This window comes from Schistocerca piceifrons, chromosome 11 (assembly GCF_021461385.2).
Source record: "Schistocerca piceifrons isolate TAMUIC-IGC-003096 chromosome 11, iqSchPice1.1, whole genome shotgun sequence".
Lineage (NCBI taxonomy): Eukaryota > Metazoa > Arthropoda > Insecta > Orthoptera > Acrididae > Schistocerca > Schistocerca piceifrons.
The window spans coordinates 108,725,802-108,747,745 of NC_060148.1; the positions used below are offsets into that span (position 1 = coordinate 108,725,802).

General features: G+C 43.4%; 1 protein-coding gene across 1 annotated transcript; it reads right to left on the reverse strand.

Moving 5' to 3' along the window:
* Nucleotides 1–1,838: 1,838 nt before the first annotated feature.
* Nucleotides 1,839–16,658, reverse strand: LOC124719764 (ankyrin repeat and SOCS box protein 8-like). The gene is made up of 2 exons (XM_047244963.1): nt 16,484–16,658; nt 1,839–2,325 (listed from the first exon to the last, which is right to left on the reverse strand). Exons 1-2 carry the CDS (start codon nt 16,582–16,584, stop codon nt 1,839–1,841), a joined length of 588 nt encoding a protein of 195 aa, XP_047100919.1. The 5' UTR covers nt 16,585–16,658.
* Nucleotides 16,659–21,944: the final 5,286 nt, after the last annotated feature.

Here is a 21,944-nt window from a genome sequence, read left to right on the forward strand (position 1 = left end):
TACTGCACTGCATGGTGTCGTGGTTGCAAAGATGCACATCACCATCGACATCTGGAGTGAAGTTGTGCATCATGCAGCCTATTCCTCACAGTTTGAGTTGTAACATGACGTCCTGTGGCTGCACGAAAAGCCTTATGCAACATGGTGGCGTTGCTGCCAGGGTTACTCCGAGCCATAATCCGTTGAAAGCGATCATCCACTGCAGTACTAGCCCTTGGGCAGCCTGAGCGAGGGATGTCATCGACAGTTCCTCTCTCTCTTTATCTCCTCCATGTCTGAACAACATCACTTTGTTTCACTCTGAGATGCCTGGACACTTCCCTTCTTGACAGCCCTTCCTGACACAAAGAAACAATGCGAACGCAATCAGACCACAGTACTGACCGTCTAGGCAGGGTTGAACTACAGACAACACTAGCCATGTACCTCCTTCCTGGTGGAATGACTGGAACTGATGAGCTGTTGGGCTCCCTCCGTCTACTAGGCGCTGCTCATACATGGTTGTTTATATCTTTGGGCGGGTATAGTCAACTCTGAACAGTAATATAGACTGCGTCTGTGATACAGTAGCCAAAGTCAACATCTGGCTTCTGGAGTTCTGGGAACTGGGGTGATGCGAAACTGTTTTTCATGTATGTAATTGGCTTAGAATAACATGTAAACATAATCTTAAATTACTCTAGATGGGATACAGCTCTGAGCATTGTTTGATAGATTGTTACATTGTCTCTTAAGGTCAGATTAATAATATTTTACCTTTTATTTCTTTAAGTTATCGGGATCTTACGGTTTCCACTTTGTGCAGCATACTACATGGAAGAACCAGTCAGTAATTGTTTTACCAAAGATGATTTATTTTCATGTATGTGGACTCCTTCAATGAAAATTTCTGTGGGTGTATGCCTTATCATGAATTTTGGAAATTGTTGCATTGTGAACACATTTGCATCTCCGCAAGACATGGATATAATTAGTGAGTGTGTGTTTCTCTTGTAAATGCTTGTCCTTGGCAAATAAGAAAATTCTTGATGTTTTTAAGAAGTGCTGTAATATCTTTATGGTATTGTAGGAGGAATGGTTTGTTTTGAGTAATCATTGCTATTTTTTTCACAGCTACTGTGATACTGTATTACAGTATTCCGAGACACAAACTAAGCCTCTGGGGTTTCTTTGGGGATGACTGATGTTCCTGCTCAATACAACGTGCTCTTTTTCTGTTCAGACAACTCTCTTTGGACTTCCATCATAACTGTTTACTTAAAGTCATACTTGGCCGACCTGCACTGGGTGTTTACAAACTACACAGTTGGCTCAATAAATGAATTGTTCTTGATTTAAAAAAATGGCTCTGAGCACTATGGGACTTAACATCTGAGGTCATCAGTCCCCTAGAACGTAGAACTACTTAAACCTAACTAACCTACAGACATCACACACATCAATGCCCGAGGCAGGATTCGAACCTGCGACTGGAGCAGTCGCGCGGTTCCGGACTGAACCGCCAAGAACCGCTCGGCCACAGCGGCCGGCCTCTTGATTAAGTTAAAGAGTTATTGTTACTGTGGTCCAACAACTTACCGCAACAGTACAGCGCCTTACTGCCACACTGGAGGTGGTGTTATTTGTAATAGCATATTCTTACCAATTACTTTACAGTAATGAATTTAGTCAAAATATGTTTATTATTAATGATATACATCTCGATTATTGTTGAATTTTCATGGACGGAAACTCGCTTCTTGCTACACACATTAGTTTATATGAAACTCACATTGTCGCTACTGTTGTGATTTTAGTAGACTAGCGTTGTTTTTACTTCAGAGGTGTGTATTGTACTGCTAGTGTCGTCTTATCCTGTCTATCCAGTGTTGGCGGTTGAACTGCCTGGCGCGGTCCACTGGGGTTTTCCCCTTGTGATTCCTGGCCCCGCTGTCAGCCCCTGCATCGAGTAGTGCAGTCGCCTCCTCCGTGCGACCGTGCACTGCCGCAAAGTGCAGCGGCGTGTCCCCGTCCACATTCCTGGCATTGGGGTCTGCAGAGGACGCCGCCAGCAGCTGCACCACGGCCGGCCGGCCGCCCCATGCAGCCCAGTGGAGCGGCGTGTCCTGGACCCAGTTCCCTGCGTCCACCTCAGCGCCAGCCCCCACCAGACAGCTCGCCGCTTCCACGTGACCCTGCCAGGCTGCCCAGTGCAGCGCAGTATTCTTGTTCCCATCCGTCGCACCCACATCAGCCCCAGCTGCCAGCAGCATCTGCAGCTCTTGCACTGTCCCATCGTTAGCTGCCTTGATCAGCCTCCTGCCTTTCTCCGCTGCAGAGAGGGTCCTACACAAAACACAGAAATTCTCATACTTTCGTTCAAATACACACTCCTGATGAAGAAACGTATCAGAGTGGTACAACTGTAACCAGTTCTAAAACTCATCTCTAAGACAACTGACAAATCTCCCTTCTATGATACAGAACACTAATAAAGTCGTTTTATATTAAGGTACAGATGCACAGTTACGTCATCCTCTCAAATTCTTCATGCTCTCTCCACAAAAAATTCCTACATTCCAACTCTCAAGATACAAAGTTATCACATTTTGTCACGTTAATTCGTGGCCGTTTTTTGACCTTAGAATTCTATCGTTATAGAAGTTGTTGCCTCCCACTTCGTTCAGCCATTACTAGTTCTCTGAGTGCAGCAGTCCTCTCTGACACTTGCAGATGTGACAAATAAAGCTAATAACGTCTCCTGCTATTTAATGAGAAGTTTCTGTTACTACAGGAACAAAAGTAAATCCAATTACCACAAAAGTTCTTCACACAAACTCGACAAACAGAGAAAGCTGCTGTTAACCAGGAAATCATTTAGTAGTTAAGTTTCAGATACGGCAATGATACCAAACTGGACTCCTCTACCACTACACACAATTACATTCATTGACAGATGCACGTACACACAGGAACTAATACGAACACAAACACACACACACACACACACACACACACACACAAACTTACACATACACATAGAGAGAGAGAGACAAAGAGAGAGAGAGAGAGAGACAGAGAGAGAGAAACCTTCGTCTTAAATTCCTGTGGCTGTGATGCGCCTTAAGGCGACAGCGAGGTCATGAGAGTAAATTAAAGTTTAATGTACTTGTGTCGATATGACAACCGTTGGAAAGTAAATCTTGTTTCCTGGAAAGCACTGCAGTATGTCATTTACATGCGACAAACTCGCTAGGATGAGTCTGAAAGAAAATACCTATATGCTGATACAACACATTGTGTGAGGCATGTACTCAGGAGAAAAATTTAACAATATTTTTTGAAATTAAAGTCAATTAAGAAGTAATTATTTCCATTATTCTGGTAAATGACGTATTAAAATAATGAATCTAATATCCACTGATCGATAAAATACATAATTCCTTTATCTAGAAATATTTTTGGCCGACGGATTTGCAAGTGTGGCTGATTCTATTGAAAATCATACAGTTGACTAAAACTGATTTTATAGTTCTGATAACTGCATGAGATAATAATGGACCTTTTCTATATAATACGAGAGAAACAAACGTGAATCCTGAATGACTGTACAGGAACCAACAGCTCTGAAGCCCTTTTGATCCCCACAGTGCTTAACTTGGTGTGGTCCTGGTGAAGGCAGTGTATTTATGTCAGCCTCACACAGATGTCTGAGTGTGTGTGTGTGTGTGTGTGTGTGTGTGTGTGTGTGTGTGAGTGTGTGTAGTATGGTGAAGGTTGACCCACACTGTGGCACTGAATGTTTGAAGTAGTGCTACTTAGTTTTTAAATGCACTGATCACTGACAGACGTCAAAGTCACATCTCCAGATTCAAAAAACTCCTACAAATGAGACCTACACTCTGAACTGTTTGGGCAATTTAATATGGAGCAGTGCAAGCTGCTTCACAAACAGGCGTTAATCTATCATTACTGGTACTTTAATGGTAATCATTTATAACCTGACCAGAATGGTTTACTGGTAGCATGTTTGGTCAGCCTGCCAGCAAGTTCACTGCTCAGGATACCAGCATGTCCTGGGGTCCTAATGTAGGTCACTGAATGTCTGCTGTCGCTGAGAGCATAAAGAGACTGCTGGTTATTTAACAGCAAAGGGTGGTGAGGGAAGCACTGATTGAGAGCATGTAAGCTACTTAAGGAGTCACTACAGATGACGAAGGAATCACCTGCACAGGAATGGATATGCTGAAGAGTGTGAGAGATAACTACCAACTGTGCAATGAAAACACTGAAGCAACTCAGCTAGGAGCCCTGTTCAGCATGTCCAACGTGAGCATAAGCGAAGCCAACAAGGGCCATTGAACCATCTGTGTAGACTGTTTCTGAGTCCTGGAACTCACCAAGAATAGCGAAAAAGTGGAGGCCACAGGTGGAACTGAGCCTTTTGGGCTTTGCAATAGGTCCAGATAAACCTGTGGCGGCGGTATGGACCACGAAGTGAACACATTGAAAAGTGATAGAAGGAAAGTGTCGAGATCAGTAAGAAGCAAACACAAACTGCAATTGGCATCCCCAATCTGCGCCGCTGTTGTCAGGGATGGATAGCCATATTAGAGAAAAGCAGATCATAATTTGAATGGTAAGCCGAATAATGAATATGGGCACTATAATTCGCAAGCAACTGCTGTCACCTAATTCGCAATGGAGGAACACTGGCTTTTACAAGGAGGCTGGTTTGGGAAGCTCCTGTCGCACAGTTGTGTATAGAGTCCAGCAGCTGGAAAGCTGAGGGCAATGCAGAACCACACACCAGGCATCCATAGGAAAAAACGGACTGCAAAGTGCTTTGCACAGCTGCAGCAGTGGAGGGCGATCAGCACCCCATTCGTTGTGGTGTAGGCGTTGAATAACATTAACATACTGCCAGCACATTTCCTTAAGCTGACGAAGACGGGGAAGCCAAGAAAGTATCAAAGACCAGTCCCAAAAAGCAGAACGTCTCCACTACATTAAGTAGTTGGTCATCAAGGTAAAGTTCCAGATGGAGATGGCGTACAACAAAAACAGAAGGGCATGACACTAGTCATGGCAGCTGAAAACTGAAACCTGTGAGTGAGGCCCCACTGCTGCACCGTTTGTATGACTTCCAGCAGTCGACGTTCAGCTACACCAACAGAAGAGGAGCAAAGAGAAATACAAAAATCATCAGCATATAGGTGGGGAGATACTGAGGACCATTAACGATGATTCAAAATATTGGAATGCTCAGTGCCGTGTGGGACCCCATTCTCTTGGATGGGAGGTGAACAGTGTGAGGCACCCGCTCGAGCTCTGAAATGTGTGGTGACAAAAGTTACATATAAAAATCGGGAGTGGGCCCCAAAGACACCACTCATGCAGAGTAGAGAGCATGTGGTGTCGCCAAGTGATATTGTAGGTTTCTGTCAGGTCAAAAAAGGCGGAAATGAGGTGCTGACGCCGGGAAAAGACCATTCGGATGGCAGTCTCAGGGTAGAGTAAGTTCTCAGTGGTGGAGCGACTTCGCCGAAAACCGCCCTGGGAGGGAGCCAGAAGACGCTGAGACGTGAGGAGCCAACACAACGGCCAGCTCACCATACATTCAAGCAGCTTGCACAGAACGTTGGTGAGGCTGATAGGACGATACAAATCTAGCAGGTTCTTACCAGGCTTTAGCACTGGTATCATCATACTTACCCTGTACTGCGATGGGGAGTCGCCATCGCTCAAGATTCAGTTGACGATGGCCAGGAAGTGGCGCTGATAATCCACTGACAGACGTTTAAGCTTTTGGGAATGGATGTAGTCTGCCCCAGGGGTTGAGTCAGGAGAATTGGCAAGGGCACTGAGCACTATACGTCTCGGATTGGTGTGGAGCGAGAGATAGGAATTGTCGTTTCATCACGGTTTAGTTATCAGATGCAGAGATGCGAAGCTAATGATCCACAAGACATTCTGCAATTACATGCAGATCGGCATATACAGATCCATCTGTCTAAATTCCATGTATACCTGCAGGAGTCTCATATCCATAAAGGCATCTGAGCTTGGTCCAGACCTGGGAAGGAGAGGCTTTTGTGCCAGTGGTGGAGATGTATCATTCCCAATAGTCCCATCATTCAATGAGCTGACAGACCTGGACACAATGCTGTTTGAGGGCAATGAGGTGCCCTAGAAATCGATGGGGCTTATGATGTTGAAGGGCCCACCTACAGTCTCTATTGGCCACAGCGATTTTGAGTGACCACCAAGGCACTGACTACCGCTGGGACAATCTGAGGAACAAGGGATTCAAGATTCAGCTTGGGCAACAATGGTAGTAATGGTGGTCTCATGCAAAGGAGAATCAACAGTTGTAGTGCACTTGACAGCATCCCATTCAGCCTTGGTAAGAGCCCATATGGGCAAGTCTCCAGGCGATGCTGGGTAAGGGACAGAAAGAGTGGAAAATGGTCACTACCACACAAGTCATCGTGAGATCTCCAGTGGATATAAAGGAGCAGACCGTGACTGCAAACCAAGGGATCAATGGCTCAGTATGTGTCATATGCCACACTAAAGTGAATGGGGGCACTTGTAATGAGGAGGCAAAAGTTGAGGTGAGTTAGTTGATCCTCGACAGCCTTTACAGCAGCAATCTTGGTTCCACCCCAAACAAGGTTAGGGGCATTAAAATCACCCACAAGTAGGAAAAGTGGGGGTGGAGGCGAGAGTTGAGAAATTAGTGCAGCTAATACTTGGTGCAACACTTCACCGTCTGGAGGGACGTATATACTGCTGATGGTAATTTCCTGCATTGTCCTCACAGTTTCCAAAAGTGTTTCAAGGGGGAATAGGTTCGCTACAGACATAGACATAGATGCAGACTCCACCTCGCAGTCTATCACAGTCAGTACAATTTTTGTATTAGCCCTGTCAGGCACAAGGAGCTGGGGTCCACATCACAGGAAACCACGTTTCCTGAAAAGCAATACAAAACGCAAATCTAAAAGTTGGCATAATTCAGCGAGGTGGGAGGAAAAACCGCCACAGTTCCTCTGGAGCAGTAGGTTGTCAGTCATTTGGGAATGCATGAAGGGATCAAGGAGACAGTTTACGCCTCAGTGTCACCATGAGTGCTGGTATCCAGGACTGTTGCGTCTGAAGCGTCAGCACGATATAGGAGGACCTTGAGGAATTCTACAATCTCCACCTCGTCCTCAGATGTGGAACTCTTAGGGACTGGTGGTGTTGGGACCACTGGTGAGTCATGGTAAAGTTAGTTTTGAAAAACACACCACAGCATGTAGCGTCAAGCAGTCGCCCTCCTTTCTCTGGCGGTGGCGCCGTTGTCGCAATTGAAGGCTTCGGTGTCTGCCTCTAGAGGGAAAGGGGAAATGTGGGCTGTTCGCATGGGTTTAAGATGTGGCTGTATGGGCTCTTGTGGAGAGTTGGCAGTTGCGGCATGAAGAAGCACTACGAAACTTAACATCTCAGTTCATCAATTCCCTAGAACGTAGAACTACTTAAACCTAACTAACCTAAGGACATCACACACATCCATGCCCAAGGCAGGATTCGAGCCTGCGATCATAGCAGTCGCGTGGTTCCGGACTGAAGCGCCTAGAACCGTTCGGCCACCTACGGGTTTATTCAACTGTTAGCCTCTGCTATGTCTGTGGAAGTCTAAGGCACCAATGGTTGTACTGTTTAAAATGCAGGGCACAAAGACCTGATTCATCCTCTCGCCTGCCATAACTGGTATTACTAGACTCACATGTAAAAGGTTAAGAAAGAAGAAAAGAATCTTTTTTCCCTCGTGGTAACAACTAGTCAATTGCATAAGGAGTTCCTGCTCATCTGGAAGCTCTAACTTACGTAAATTTGTGTTTATGTATATATGGCTATAATCAAGCAAGGTTGTTAATGTAAGCCATAGTGGATTGTTTTATATTGTTTCTAGCCAGCAAGAACTGTTGTGTGTTTTTTCAATTCAATGCCTTTTAAGGGGTTGGGGTTGTTTTGGGGAAGGAGACCAGACAGCGAGTCATCGGTCTCATTAGATTAGGGAAGGACGGGTAAGGAAGTCGGCCGTGCCCTTTGAAAGGAACCATCCCGGCATGTGCCTGGAGCGATTTAGGGAAATCACAGAAAACATAAATCAGGATGGCCGGATGGGGGATTGAACCGTCGTCCTCCCGAATGCGATTCCAGTGTTTAACCACTGCGCCACCTCGCTCGGTGCCTTTTAAGGCTTTTACTCAACGTGCTTACGTGTTTTATACAGTTACTTGTTTATTAGAGTGTTTCCTTGCCATGCAAAAGTTGGCCATTTCATTACAGGTAGAAATTGTTGCCTTGAAAGGAGAATGTTGTAACGGTTCGCAAGTCTCCACATGTGGTGCTGGAATTGCTGTGGGAAAACATGTGCTCAAATTACCAGCAGTTAAAGCACCCTATATGGGGCTAGGACATATGGTTTTACATCACATCGATATACCATCACCTTGATTTTTTGCGAAATGAACCATCCTCAAAGGGCAAGATGTAGGCACCAGTAGCAACCCTTTTGTTTTTCAGTCCCCTACAGATATGCTGAATGAAGTGAACACCCCACTACTCTAAATTGGTGTGATGCTTGTCGTCAGATTGCAAGAGAAAGTAGTGGTGGAAAATAGTCCCCTCGACCATGTTGTGCCTTTGATGGGGCATGACAGAAAGAGGAACATCAGTCAACAGGTCACAGGCGAACAATTCCCAGGGCTGGGCTGAGGATACTGTCTAATTTAGGACTGCCACATTTCTCATTTTCGACAATGCAGCCACTTCTTCAAACTCGTCCTCCAGGTTCTTGATAAAGAAAATAGAGGCTTTATAGCCAGAAAGGACTGCCCATCTATTCTGCTGCAGACTAAATACCTTGGCGAACAAGGTTCTCTCTTTTCCATACTCCTTTGTTCGACCTATGGTGTAAGTACAGAGGGGAACAATTCAGGATCATATCTGTCTACCCTGCCCCTCTTAGAGACTGCTGGCGCCAGTCACTAACAAGAGATTAATTGCAGGTCATGCGCCCTTATGTCACCCACTCTGATGAGAGGCTCTCTCCACAGGCGCCACCCAGCCACAGCAAAGGCCACCTGGCACGATGGCTGTGGCCAGGAGTCCTGATTCCTCAAGAAGACGGGCATCAGCAGTGCAATCCATGTGTTGTCAGGGGGTTAGGACCAAGAGGGTACCTGACAGCTGCCCAAGATGGATGGCTACTGTGCTGGATAGTAGATGCAGAGAAATCCTCTACGGTGAGGGGGACGAAAGAGGACAGTGGAGAATGGAAGAAGATGATGTACCCTGGAATGTGACATCACCCAAACAGCTGAATTGTTGGCGGAGTTGAACAGCTGTGACAACACGAGGTGGTGAAGATTTAAATGTATAATGGATATCTGGTGCAGCACGTAAGGTGTCCATCCCAAAATCGTCTATACTTCTGTAGAATTTGGGAAGTTTGAGGTCAAATCTTAAAAGGGGACCAGAACTTATTAGGCTGAAAAGTGGGAGACTCCATTCTATCGCCTCTTCCAATAAGCAGGAGTACCTTTGGTCTACTATAACCCCCAAATAGACTGGGGGTGCAGATTTAGTCTGCTGTTTACTAGACATGTTAAAATTTATAATAAGAATTAACTAATATTATCAATCTACAATCTTGCTTCATTATTCTTAGGATGAACACCACCAGCCTGTCAATAAAATCTCCTGGAAATATTAGTTACACATGTATACATGTACATTCTCTGCCCACTATCGCTGATAGCTGCGCAATACGTTGCAAAGATATACCACAAATGTTCATTGCTTTATTTCTGAGTAGATCATCTTCTTTCATCGTCTGATGAAAGTGAGTAATAAGTTGTTTTTACCTTTCACAGTAATTCCGCCTGTAAAAATAGTCTCCTCATGAACAACCTATCTCTGGATTCACATACAGGGTGCGAGAATGCCTAGAACATGTTGTGTAATTCCTTCCTGTGTCTGCTGTTGCGTTTCCTTCTCGCCCACTAACTGTTCCGTTGGCACCTACTTTGCTTTGCTTGTAGCGTATAATGTGTAATGCCAAAGAATGAGCTTCAGTATAACTGTCACCCTTATTTAGCCTTCCTGTGCATAATTCTGATTAAATTTATGTGTGTGTTATCTCTACATTTACACAACACTGTGCTCTCGAAAATTATGGACTACTGCTTTGTAAGCGTGGAGGTGCGAGCCAGATGTGTTCCATCAGGTTCACACCATGCAAATTATGTGGACGAGACGAGTTCAGTATCATTCTCTTCCAGTCACTGTACCACAATCGTGTCTTCGTGACAGGGTCATCGTCGTTGAGGAAGACATAAAGCGTGAAAATGTACAGGTTATCTGCATTAGTGTACAGGTAATCCTCAGCTGTCATGGTGGCATCGGTTACAAATGTCATGTAAGCCCAGATGATTGCACCCACCACATAGTCCAGCTCTCATTGTCCAGCATATATGGAGCTGTGCATCTTTTGGGTAACTATTCACCTGGATGATGGCATGTCTGGACATGGCCATCAGCATTATGTAACCAAAAGAACATGATTCATCCTACTAGAACATACGTTTCTGGTGATCCACTGTCCAGTCTCGATGAGCCTGCTCCCACTATAGTGCTAATGACGGTTCTGGTGTAACCACAAGCGCCAGAACGAAGACAAAGAACGCAAGACCAGAGAAGGCAGTGAAACGACATGGGCCAATGGTGCACTAATTACGACCGCATCATGACAGGAGCGATACCTGCAAGAAGTGAATATAAGCGCCGCTCCTGGCAGCCTCACCTGGACACTATTGGACAGATTTAGCATGGCCTAGCAGAGATTGCTACGAGAACTGATAGTTGTGATCCACAAATTGTGTGACAGACTTGCCTGAACACTGCATATTGCGCAAGACTCTGATTTATATTGCATGTCGCCCATCGTTTGCGACACCTTTGTGCATTAAAATTATGCATTGTCAATCTGCTTTAACGAAGTGAAACTATTAAAGTTATTTGCTTGAATTGTTATATACAATTCCGAGAAGGCAGCATCCCTTAGGCAACCTAGACGAGGCGAGTGGGCAAGACCCAACAGTTGGCGACAAGGATGGGATGGTCCGTCGACTTGGCGCTTGCATGTATCTTCTTTAAGTTCCAGATGCTTTGCAGTGCCGCCATCAAAATCAACTTCGCCACTGTCCTGTACACAATGATTTTTCAGTGTCTCTTCCCCCAGATTCACGGGTCCACAGAGCAAAGCGGCCACAGCACATCAAGACACCGCAGGACGACCCTATTGAGCTGGAGCCTTCGCCTCCTCCGTCCCCTCTCGTCCTACCGATAGAGCTGGATCCGCCCACAACACAGCAGTCGCCGCCTTCTGCATCTGCTTAATGGCACCAGGAGGTGGACGCATACCCTTCTGGTCGTTTTCTGGGGGATATTTTTGCCAGAGCACTAGTCGGATGGCGGGGTACGACCGGAAGCTTGATGTCCCCTGCAGCCATAGCTTTCGGCCCGTCGTTGCGTCTACACTCATTCATCCCCCAACATGGTCGCACTCAATACAAGACCCCTTTAACGAAGACGAAGAACGCAACACCAGAGAAGGCAGTGAAAAGACATGGGCCAATAGTGCACTGATTAGGACCTCACCATGACTGGATTGACACCTGCAAGAAATGAATATAGGTGCCGCTCCTGCCGGCCTCGTCTGGACATTAGTGGACAGCATTAGCATGGCGTAGCGTAGAGTGCTACGAGAACTGATAGTTGTGATCCACAAACTGAGAGACAGACTTGCCTGAACATTGTATATTACACTAGACTAATTTATATTGCATGCCGCCCATAGCTTGTGACACCTTTTTACATTAAAGTTAAGTATTGTCAATCTGCTTTATAGAAATAAAACTACTAACGTTTTATGCTTAAGTTATTGTGTAGAATTCTGAGAACGCAGCATCCATTAGGCACCCTATACAAGACGAGTGGGCAAGATCCAACAATGATGATGTAATCAGTCCACATGCAAACTTGTATCAGATCATGCAGTATGCATATTCACATTCAACAACGTGTGCCAGGTTTTTGCTGTGTACCACTTGTGCGGGCACCAGAATTCTACTGTGCCGCCAGACCGCCACCTGCCCTGCTGTACAAAACTCTGACCTCAGTGTTCTGAGATGGGATGTGGGCGCTCAACACATCACTGTCTGCTCGTGGTTTCACTGGTCTCCAGCCACTTTCTCTAGATGCCGACGACACTGGCACGTTCGAAGCCTCTCCGTTTCTGAGGTTATCATTTGTAGGCACTTAGTCCTTCATATCTTGTGATCTTTCATGTAACGTGGTTTACGCGTTCGCACAGCCGTCAGCGAGGACGGTCGTAACTTTCATCTACCTGCACATCGATGTGCTTATTGGAACCATGCAAAAAACAGTCTTTCTCGACACACGTTCTGCTCTCTTCTTCTTATCCTTACTAACACAATTCTCGACCAGTCTTTTAAATACTGTCGTAGTTTGTTTTGTGTTCTGTTCTAACATTTATTTCCTTCTCCAGTAGTTCCCTCATCGCTTTTTGATATTTTATTGGGATTGCGTCCCGCCGGCCGAAGTGGCCGTGCGGTTAAAGGCGCTGCAGTCTGGAACCGCAAGACCGCTACGGTCGCAGGTTCGAATCCTGCCTCGGGCATGGATGTTTGTGATGTCCTTCGGTTAGTTAGGTTTAACTAGTTCTAAGTTCTAGGGGACTAATGACCTCAGCAGTTGAGTCCCATAGTGCTCAGAGCCATTTGAACCATTTTTGATTGCGTCCCTCAAGTTGGCGTAACTCTATAAATTGGTATAATTCCTTTTCTGTTACGTACTTTACCGAGATTCCACTAATTTTGAATATATTGCATACAATATATTTTAAAGTTTTTCCTCGACAGTATGTACACTGTGTTTAACAATATCATATGTTTTGCGGTGTGCATGTTTGCTTGTCACCTCAAGCAGACAGGTACCTGGCATTTCTACAGACTCTCGCTGTGGTCTGTCTCTTTAATAATTTTTTGGATACGTTCTTCTCGTTGGCTGTTAGCATGCACCTCTTCTTGTGTTACATCACCTGCATTACTTTTATGCACAACATTTGGCAAATGCTTGTCAGTTTCCAGTTCGTGATGTAACTTCAGAAAAAGTGTTCTGTCTTCTATGATTATGTATTACTCTGTGTGAATTGTATTGTATAGCGTACGAGACTTTTAAATGTAAATTGGATCCACAGTTTATGTATGCCCATGGCTGACTGTCCTGGTTCACCAAAGCACGCAGTACTGAAATCTCTGTGGAGCAGGCGTTGTGTTTCCTTAAATTCACTTATGGACTTTGTACCAAAATATAAACTTTACAATACTTCTTTCGCTCCCATATATCCCCTTGAATAATAAAGAAACTCTTATGTCACACAATACCTTATTGTATTACGCCTTAATTATATTAAGAAGGCATGTTGAATACTGTCATTGTTGCTAATTATGGGCACGTATACGCATTGTTCACCTGCAAAATACATTGTCTTTGACTTTAACAGTAGGTGCATTAGTAATGAAATCACTATATGGTCCTGTGCATTCACTACAAACATATGAGACAGCTCTCTTGGAAGCCATACACACTGCCTGTGTCCAGCGGCCTATGGAAGCACAGTGAGGCTAGGTCCGAGGAGCATGCTACTCAGAATGCTGCGTGCTTTTGGCACCACGTCAGTAGAAGCCTTGTGTGTGGTTCTGGGGTCTTGCCGCATTGACATCATTATCCACCACAGAGCGGCGGTGTGCTGGGTCAAGAGGGGTACACACTACAAGATTCCACTAATAAGAGGGGAAAACATTATAGACATGAGTCAATTAAATAACTGCCACCTTGACACCTGAAAAATGGACTGGGAGATGACCGACAAAGGCCATCGTTTTTCTCCTTCTTCCACAATTTACAGGTACAGCTTCATCACAAGCATACGAATACAAGCTGTACCATTGTTCACATTGCAACTGGGCTTGAACGGAGTGAGCCTTAGCTAGAATACTACAAGCACATGTGGGGCATATGGGTCTCCTGAACATGTGACATTACATTCAACACCCTCACACACATAAGATCTGTAACAGAGCATAACGACATCAAAGAAATGCTACGAGACCCAGACAAATACTGTGCTCTAAGCAACGCAACTGTTAAGGTTTCAAGAACCCTGCATGATATCTACAGGCGAGGAAACTCATATGGCAGATCTCAGACAAGCACATAACAACCACAACAACACGATCCTTGGCAGGACACAAACTCAGTCACACCACAGACATTGATGTAGATGTGGGCACAGAAAATGACACAAGCACAGCAACAACATCAGACAAAGACTCGTATTATAAGAAGTTCAATACCTAAAACAGACAAAAAAAAGATAACTATAAGAAAGGAGGCATCACATGTGATTTTTTCATTTACCTGATATGAATTTTCAATACAACAAAAATGGGAAGGAAAACGTCTAATTGAAGAACGGAGACACTCATTACATCTAAGGAATATGCTATATGCTGAGGCGAATCTTAAAGTTTAAGTTCTGTGGTTCCACTCCAGCCTATGACACTGCTTAAAGATAAAAACATCATGCTCAGAGACATACAAGATAACAGCACACATACGACATGTATATGGGTAACTACATGTAGCCATTGCAGTATGCCCTAGATAAGATGTAATAAGTGTCACTGCTCCATAGACAGTATCAGCAAATACACTCGCAGTCACTCATGATATATTTCATTTGGTAACGTTTCTGCCAAGGGCTTCCCACATGGAATGGCAAGCACACAAATCATAATTTATATGTTATATTTTGTTTTAACAGTAAAATAATATTTGGAGATCATTCCTTTCCTATGTTTCTATTTTCTGTTCTAAATTACTATCATTTATTAATACTCTATTTCCTACAACTAATTTAATTTACTTTGTAATTCATTGTTATTACCCTCCTTTTATAGCTCAAAACTAATTTTACTAGTGATGTAGAACAATGCAGTATTATATGTAAAATTGCATAATGCACGACATGCTTTTTAAAATGTCAGATATCAACAAATGTAATGCAATGTGCACTCACAGTTTTTCGTGAAGTCAACTACCACTATCTGCTACCATCGATAATCGATTTGCATAAATATAAGTCGATATCAGAATCCATTTACGCAGAAATTTCCCCATGCCGAGTCAAGATCTGTACCCAAAACACACTGTCAATTGCAGGGATTTGTTTACAGAAGACGTCGTACGCCACTACACACGACGCGACCTGACCACACGCGCAGCAGGATTGCCGGATTAACATGAGCAGCCATCTTGACCATTATGTAGTGACCACCGAAAATTTGTCCCATACTGGTTGTCGAATACGTATTTCTCGCTCATCACAAGCAGTCGCCTTTACTACTACGCTGCCTCACCACACGACTGCACGTGTGACTCCCAGTTTCATTGAGGCTGAAGTTCCACCAAATGATTTCCAACAACTACTGCCAGACGATCTCATATTCAGCTCTCGTTTCAGACTGAACCTCCGTCTCTTACAGACGCCATTCATTCAATGGTGCTATTCCGGCTCATCCTGTGAAACGCATTTAGAGTGTCTGCAAAACAAACATGGAAATAAAACTGACAGCTGAAAGTTTGAGCCAAATGAGGTCGTTTGATAGGATGACCTACTAGTTAAGGCGACTGCTTGTTGCAAATGTTAAACCGGTATTTTACACCCAGTATGGCGCAAATTTTCAGTTGTTACTAAATACTGAAACGTAAAAAAATAATTTGAAGAAAAAATACAGGAAATCACATAAAAATTAAACATCACTCTACAACAGTCCATAACTTTATTCTGCTAATGGATATTATTTTTACGTCTTTTCCTTCATAATGACCGATCATCATTTCCTTTTGACGACCATAACGAACTTGCAGATAATTATTTATTCTCATTAAAGTAATATTTCTAGTTACAATGCGTAAATGTTGCTGTAACACCAATTTTATACAAATTTACTTTAGGGGATGGGAAACCACCAGTGAAACGATAACTTTCACCCGACACATCTATTCATTCACTACATTTGGAGAGTAAAAGTTGTTTTTGGTACCTCTGTCAAATAATTGTGGTCTGAACAGGTTGTAATTCACACTCTGTTCCCAGAGAAATATCTAGAGAAACATTATGATACATGCTTACACAAACATCAAAAATTAACAAATAAAATGCCGTTTCTTGACAATCATAACTTCTATTTTATCGAAAAATACAATAAAGTGAAATTCTGTTTTTAGATAAGATCACTTGGCTAATGCCCTCATAAGTGGTATGGTGAATGTGGAAATGGTGCATAGCGACAGTACTCACCGCAGGAAAGAGACGGAAGCATCGTCAAATGTGGGAGTGGGGCAGGTAGCTGTGTGCTTTGCAGCTGGAACAGGAGCCCTGCTGCAGTTTTTGTGGCCCATGTGCAGCTGACTGGTCCGGGTGACCTCGCTGTCTCCAGTGGCTGGAGTGCTGTGCAGAGACACAGGGTGTGGTCACTCTGTACACACGGAGGACAGAGGGCAGCCCACTGCAGACAATGCTGCTGAGAGTTTGTCCAGACACCCCTAATAGAACACACACTTTCAACATCAGTAGTGGGTCCTCTGAGACGAAGGACTTACCCCTGTGCTAATCGGTTTAGCCCCCACACTAGTAGCATCGCTTAGCAAACAACAGGCTGAATAAATTAAAGTACAAATAAAATATACATGCTAAGGTCAACATTTAGGTTGAACTGATATGACAACTAGTCATCAGCGTAGTTTAAATACATAAAAACAACATTCCCACAGAAATAAAAATGGAAATAATCTTTACATGTACAACTTGTACCATTATCATCAGATTGTATCGGTAGCTGTTAGGGACTTGGCTGTAGGATGCACAGCTGGTAAACTACAGAAGAGCAGTTTCTGAACTGTGCACCAAAAAAAATTTAGAGTCGCAAGGGTTACAGAATGTGTGATACTGTGCAGCTATTCCCTTAATACGTTTAACTGTCACCAAAATAGGCAAGTAAATATATTTGTTTCACATTGGCCAACGAGCACTCTCAATAAACTAGCGAACATTGAACAATGAGTAAGATAAAAAAGGCAAACAGAAGCATTCTATACATACACTTATGCGTGATATGTAGTCAGAAGTTGTTATTCGAATGAAAATAGAAATTCTGTTTAATTCTTATATTCTATATATACAGTTCTATCAGACTGTGACAAGATTTCCTGTAGAACGAAGGAAAGAGTTGGATTTAAATTAAGGGGACATGGATTACGTAACACAGGAGACAATGTAATGTTGTGTAAATACGCATTAAATCGTTATTAGTCATTAAATGTGACTAAAGTAAGTTATGGTTGCTACAAGTGAGGAGAAGATACAGGTTGATGTGTGGAAACTCTATCAGTGATGGAAGCATACATAGGGTGTTCGGAAATTCTCTTAACAAACTACTAGGACTTGTAGAGGGGGGAGAGTACATAATATGTTGAACAGGAACCCCGTCTGGAAGTGTACTGTATGCATTCTACGACAGTTTGAGTTTACTTGTTTAAATCATGCACTTCTGCTTCAGGAAGTGAATTAGGCATGATGTAATACAGTTATTAGGTAACAGTCCGAAAGTAAACACAGCTAAGCATCCATTTATTAGTTCCACACATCTGTTTCCATTAACACTTAAACATTACCTTCTGCATGTACTGTTTGCCAGCTTGATCTTTTGTTTTGGAGTAATGTGAACACGTAATATTTAAGTGATAATACAAACAAGGAGGCTTAGATGATAAAGGAATCTTTCGTTGTGTTTCTTTCGAATTGTTATCTAGTAACTGTACTGCATCACACCTAACTCAGCTGCTCAAGCAGAAGTGGATGAGTTAAACATCTGAACTGAGACCGTCGTAGGAGGGAAACGGTATGTTTCTGGACATGGATTCCAGTACTCACTCCCCTCTACAAATCATATAAGTCTGTAAAGGAAATTTCTGAACACACTGTACACACACACACACACACACACACACACACACACACACACACACACACACACAAAACATCTGCAAAAAGCAAATATGTGTGAACTATTGGGCATTAGGATTTTATGGTGCATTTGTTAAGTGATACAGCATATAGAAAATGATAATGAGACAAAAGGTCTTATGAATACACATATTGTGGGAGATGTATCAGTAACTGCAATGTATGGGCTAGGGAATGTCCTAACACTGTGAAGTTCTTTGGGCAGCCTTTAGAAACAGCTCAGAGAACTACAAGCAAGGCCAATGTTATTTTCACATGTGAGTCCGAAAATGGTCTGGAGAGCGATTCTCGACGGATTTTCATGTGGAGGGAACGCGGAACAGTATTTCGTGACCCAAATATCGTGCAAAAGAGACTGATATTAGGAGGTTCTTTAATGGTGTCCTCAGCGATTACTTGGACTACCTGAACATCTCTTCATGACATTGTATGGGTGAATTGGCAAGGCTTAACTCCTGTCAGGTATCGTGACGAGGTCTTGGAACCTCATACGCCGTCAGATCGAGGTGCTGTGGTCTGCCACTTCGTATTGATGGACGATAAAGGTATGCCCCATAGAGATCAGCCGATTGAAGTTTTCTTGGAAATGGAAGATATTGCACACCTGGGATGGTAAGCTCGATCTCCCAATTTGAATCCCATAGAGCATATTGCGGATACACACCTCTACCAGAAAACTTCAGTGAGCTTGTTAAAGCTTTAAAATATTGTGCACGGCAGAATACACGAGAAGATGAAGAAAATCGTACATTCAAGGGTACAGCGAAGAGACAAAAGAGAAATACGAAACGTATTGTGGCCTTTATGACACCCATTCTCCCCATAAACAATGGAGGCGGGTGAAGAAGTCATAACAACAATGATTGAAAATAGAAGACAGAAGTGGTAACACACTGTAGAAAGCATTAACATGACTCACAGTAGTCGGAAAGCGTAGAGACTGCTCAAAAATTAGATGGTATACCTGCAGGTACACCAGACTTTGCTGGCGGTACAGCAAACCAAATAGCCTCCCAATTGCTGAAAAACGGTAAAGCGAAACACAGACTGAAGAAAGGGCATACGAGTAGACTAAATGCTGTCCAAGAAGAAAATAATGATACACTCGATCATACATTTACAATATCAGAACTGAAAGAAGCAATCTAAAGTTTAAAGACTGGTAAGGCCGCAGGCCTAGATGATATTGAAAATGAACGTCTCGGTGTTCGCTCTAAATTGTGACTGTTGGAGTTTATGAACTGCTGTTGGGCAAATGGATGAATTCCTGAAATCTAGAGACAGGCAAAAATAACTCCAATTCTTAAGCCTGGTAAGGACCCAGAAGATCCTAAGAGTTATCGGCCAATCTCTCTGTTGTGCACAACACACAAACTGTTTGATACTAAGCAGATTCAAAGAGCTTACTGAGGGCATCCTAATAAAAGAGCAAGCAGGATTTTGGCCTGGCAAATCTTGTACCAGTCAAGCTCTCAGCTTACCCCACTATATTGGAGATGGGTTTGAGAAAAGACTTACTACAGGAATGGTGTTTATAGATTTTATGGAAGCATATGATACCATCAACCTAAGAAATCGCATTGCAAAAGTGCAAAAAGCAACAAAAAGCCCTGAATTGACTGCTATACTCAAATCAGTTCTATTTACCAGGAGGTATTTTGTTGAGTTCCAAGGTAACAAGAGCAGATGGAGACTACAAAAAGATGGGCTTCCCCAGGGCAGTGTTCTTGACCCATGTTATTCAATATTTATACAAATGACCAACCTATTAGTCCCTGGTCAAGATCTTTCATTTATGCTGATGATAGGGCAATAGCAGCACAGGCATAAAACTACAAGGATATTGAGGAAATACTAGCTGAGAACCTGGAAAATCTCACCAACTATTACAATGAAAATCAGTTGAAACCCAATCCAAGTAGGACCCAGACTTGCCTATTCCATCTTAACAACAGAGAGGCGAAACAAGAACTGAATGTTTGGTGCAACGGCACAAGATTAACACACTGCCCTCTCCCAGTGTACTTGGGAGTTACTCTTGATAGGACACTGTCATTCAAGTGGCACATTGAGAAGAGCAGGGCAGAAATCCAATCACGAAATAACTTACTTGGCAAGCTAACAACATCAAAATGTCGACCTAATCCAAAAGTTTTACACACCACCACAATGCCACTCTGTTACTCTGCTGCTGAGTTTGCAAGCTGGACACTGTCCTGAACCAGATGTGTGGACATATTACTGGATGTCTTAAGCCAACAAAAGTAGAACACCTATACTGCTTGTCAGGAATTGCTCCGCCAAATGTCCGATGTTCAATACAGAGCAGAATTGAACGAACAAAACAGGTTCAAAATCAACGTCATCAGGTCCATGGGTACCAAATGGTACCAAAACGCCTTACGTCAAGAAGTAGTTTTCTCCACTCAACCGAACCGCTCACAGGTTCACCAAAAACTTCTAGAAAAAGAAGATAAGAATATGCACACGATTCTGAGGAAGTGCTGCCATCAGGTGTGGAACTTGCGTGGGAGAGATAGAAAACCCTGAACAGGATATGTTCAGGAATGGACAGATGTAAAAGAAATCTGCACAAGTGGGGAATTGGTGAAAGTTATTTGTGTCTGTGTGGGAACATCCAGACTATGAACCACCTGCTTCAATGTCCGTTAGTAAACCATCCAAGAGCATGCACTGCCCGGGTCCTGATGGTGTGCAGCAAAGTAGCGAGGGCATATGTGGACTTCTGGAAGAATGACATGTGAAGCAAAGCCTGTTAAAATGCAAAGGAACAACCATAGCAAAAGGTAGAAGAGGCGGATCCATGTACCGACCAATAGGGACCATGGAGCTTTATGGAGGGTCGTTGTAAAAAATCACATGAAGCACCGTAGCCAGCACAACGACTGTGCACAGGGAGGTAAAAAGAAGGGGGCAAAATGGTCGAGTAGCCCCCCCCCCCCCCAATGAGCCACACATTTCTGCAGTCAGTGCTAAGCAACACTTACGTTGGTGTAAAGCGTGACGTCTCTGGGCGATGGATGAGTGGAAATGAATGGTCCAGACAGATGAACCACCTGTGGCAGTCCGATGGAAGGTTCTGTTTTTGGTTGATGAATATTACCTACCATTTTGTGTAATGCCAAAAGTGAAGGAGTGAGAAGATGGCGTTACATTATGGGGTATACCCATGGTTATGTTATTATTCCCCTATTGAGCTTAAGAGAACACTAAATTCGACAGTATATGAATCACGTTTTCCAGATTTAGGTACTGCATACAATACAGTATCATTGTTTGTATTAGCAAGACAGTGCTCCTTGTAATAAATCATTATCTGTCACGTGAGAGTTTGTGGACAACAACATTCCATGAATGTATAATTCTGCCATGAATTCCGAGCTGAATCCAATGTAACTGCTTTGGGATGAGTTAGAAGGTGACTTCGCTGCAGATTGAAGAGTCCAACGTTGAGGAAGGATGGGTTCTCATTTTTCCACTGAAGTTCAGACCCATTACTGAAAGCTTCCTCAGCGGAGTCGAAGCCTTCATAGAGATGAAACTTTGACACATCCATTATTAATGTTCACTAATGAGTGTCCAGAAACTGTCGATGTAACTGAATGTCTACTGAGAAACGGGCCATGTTATTTGCGTGTGACAGCAACACCTACATTTTGATGTTACAAACTGTGTTGCAGCCTCAGAAATAACATGTTAAACTTTCTTTGTGAAC

Bases quoted from the DNA above. Each gene is read 5' to 3' on its own strand.
- LOC124719764 (XM_047244963.1), bottom strand. From the start codon at position 16,584: ATGGGCCACAAAAACTGCAGCAGGGCTCCTGTTCCAGCTGCAAAGCAC. The intron at 2,326-16,483 runs GTGAGTACTGTC...TGTTTTGTGTAG, and splicing joins GCTTCCGTCTCTTTCCTGCG to GACCCTCTCTGCAGCGGAGA.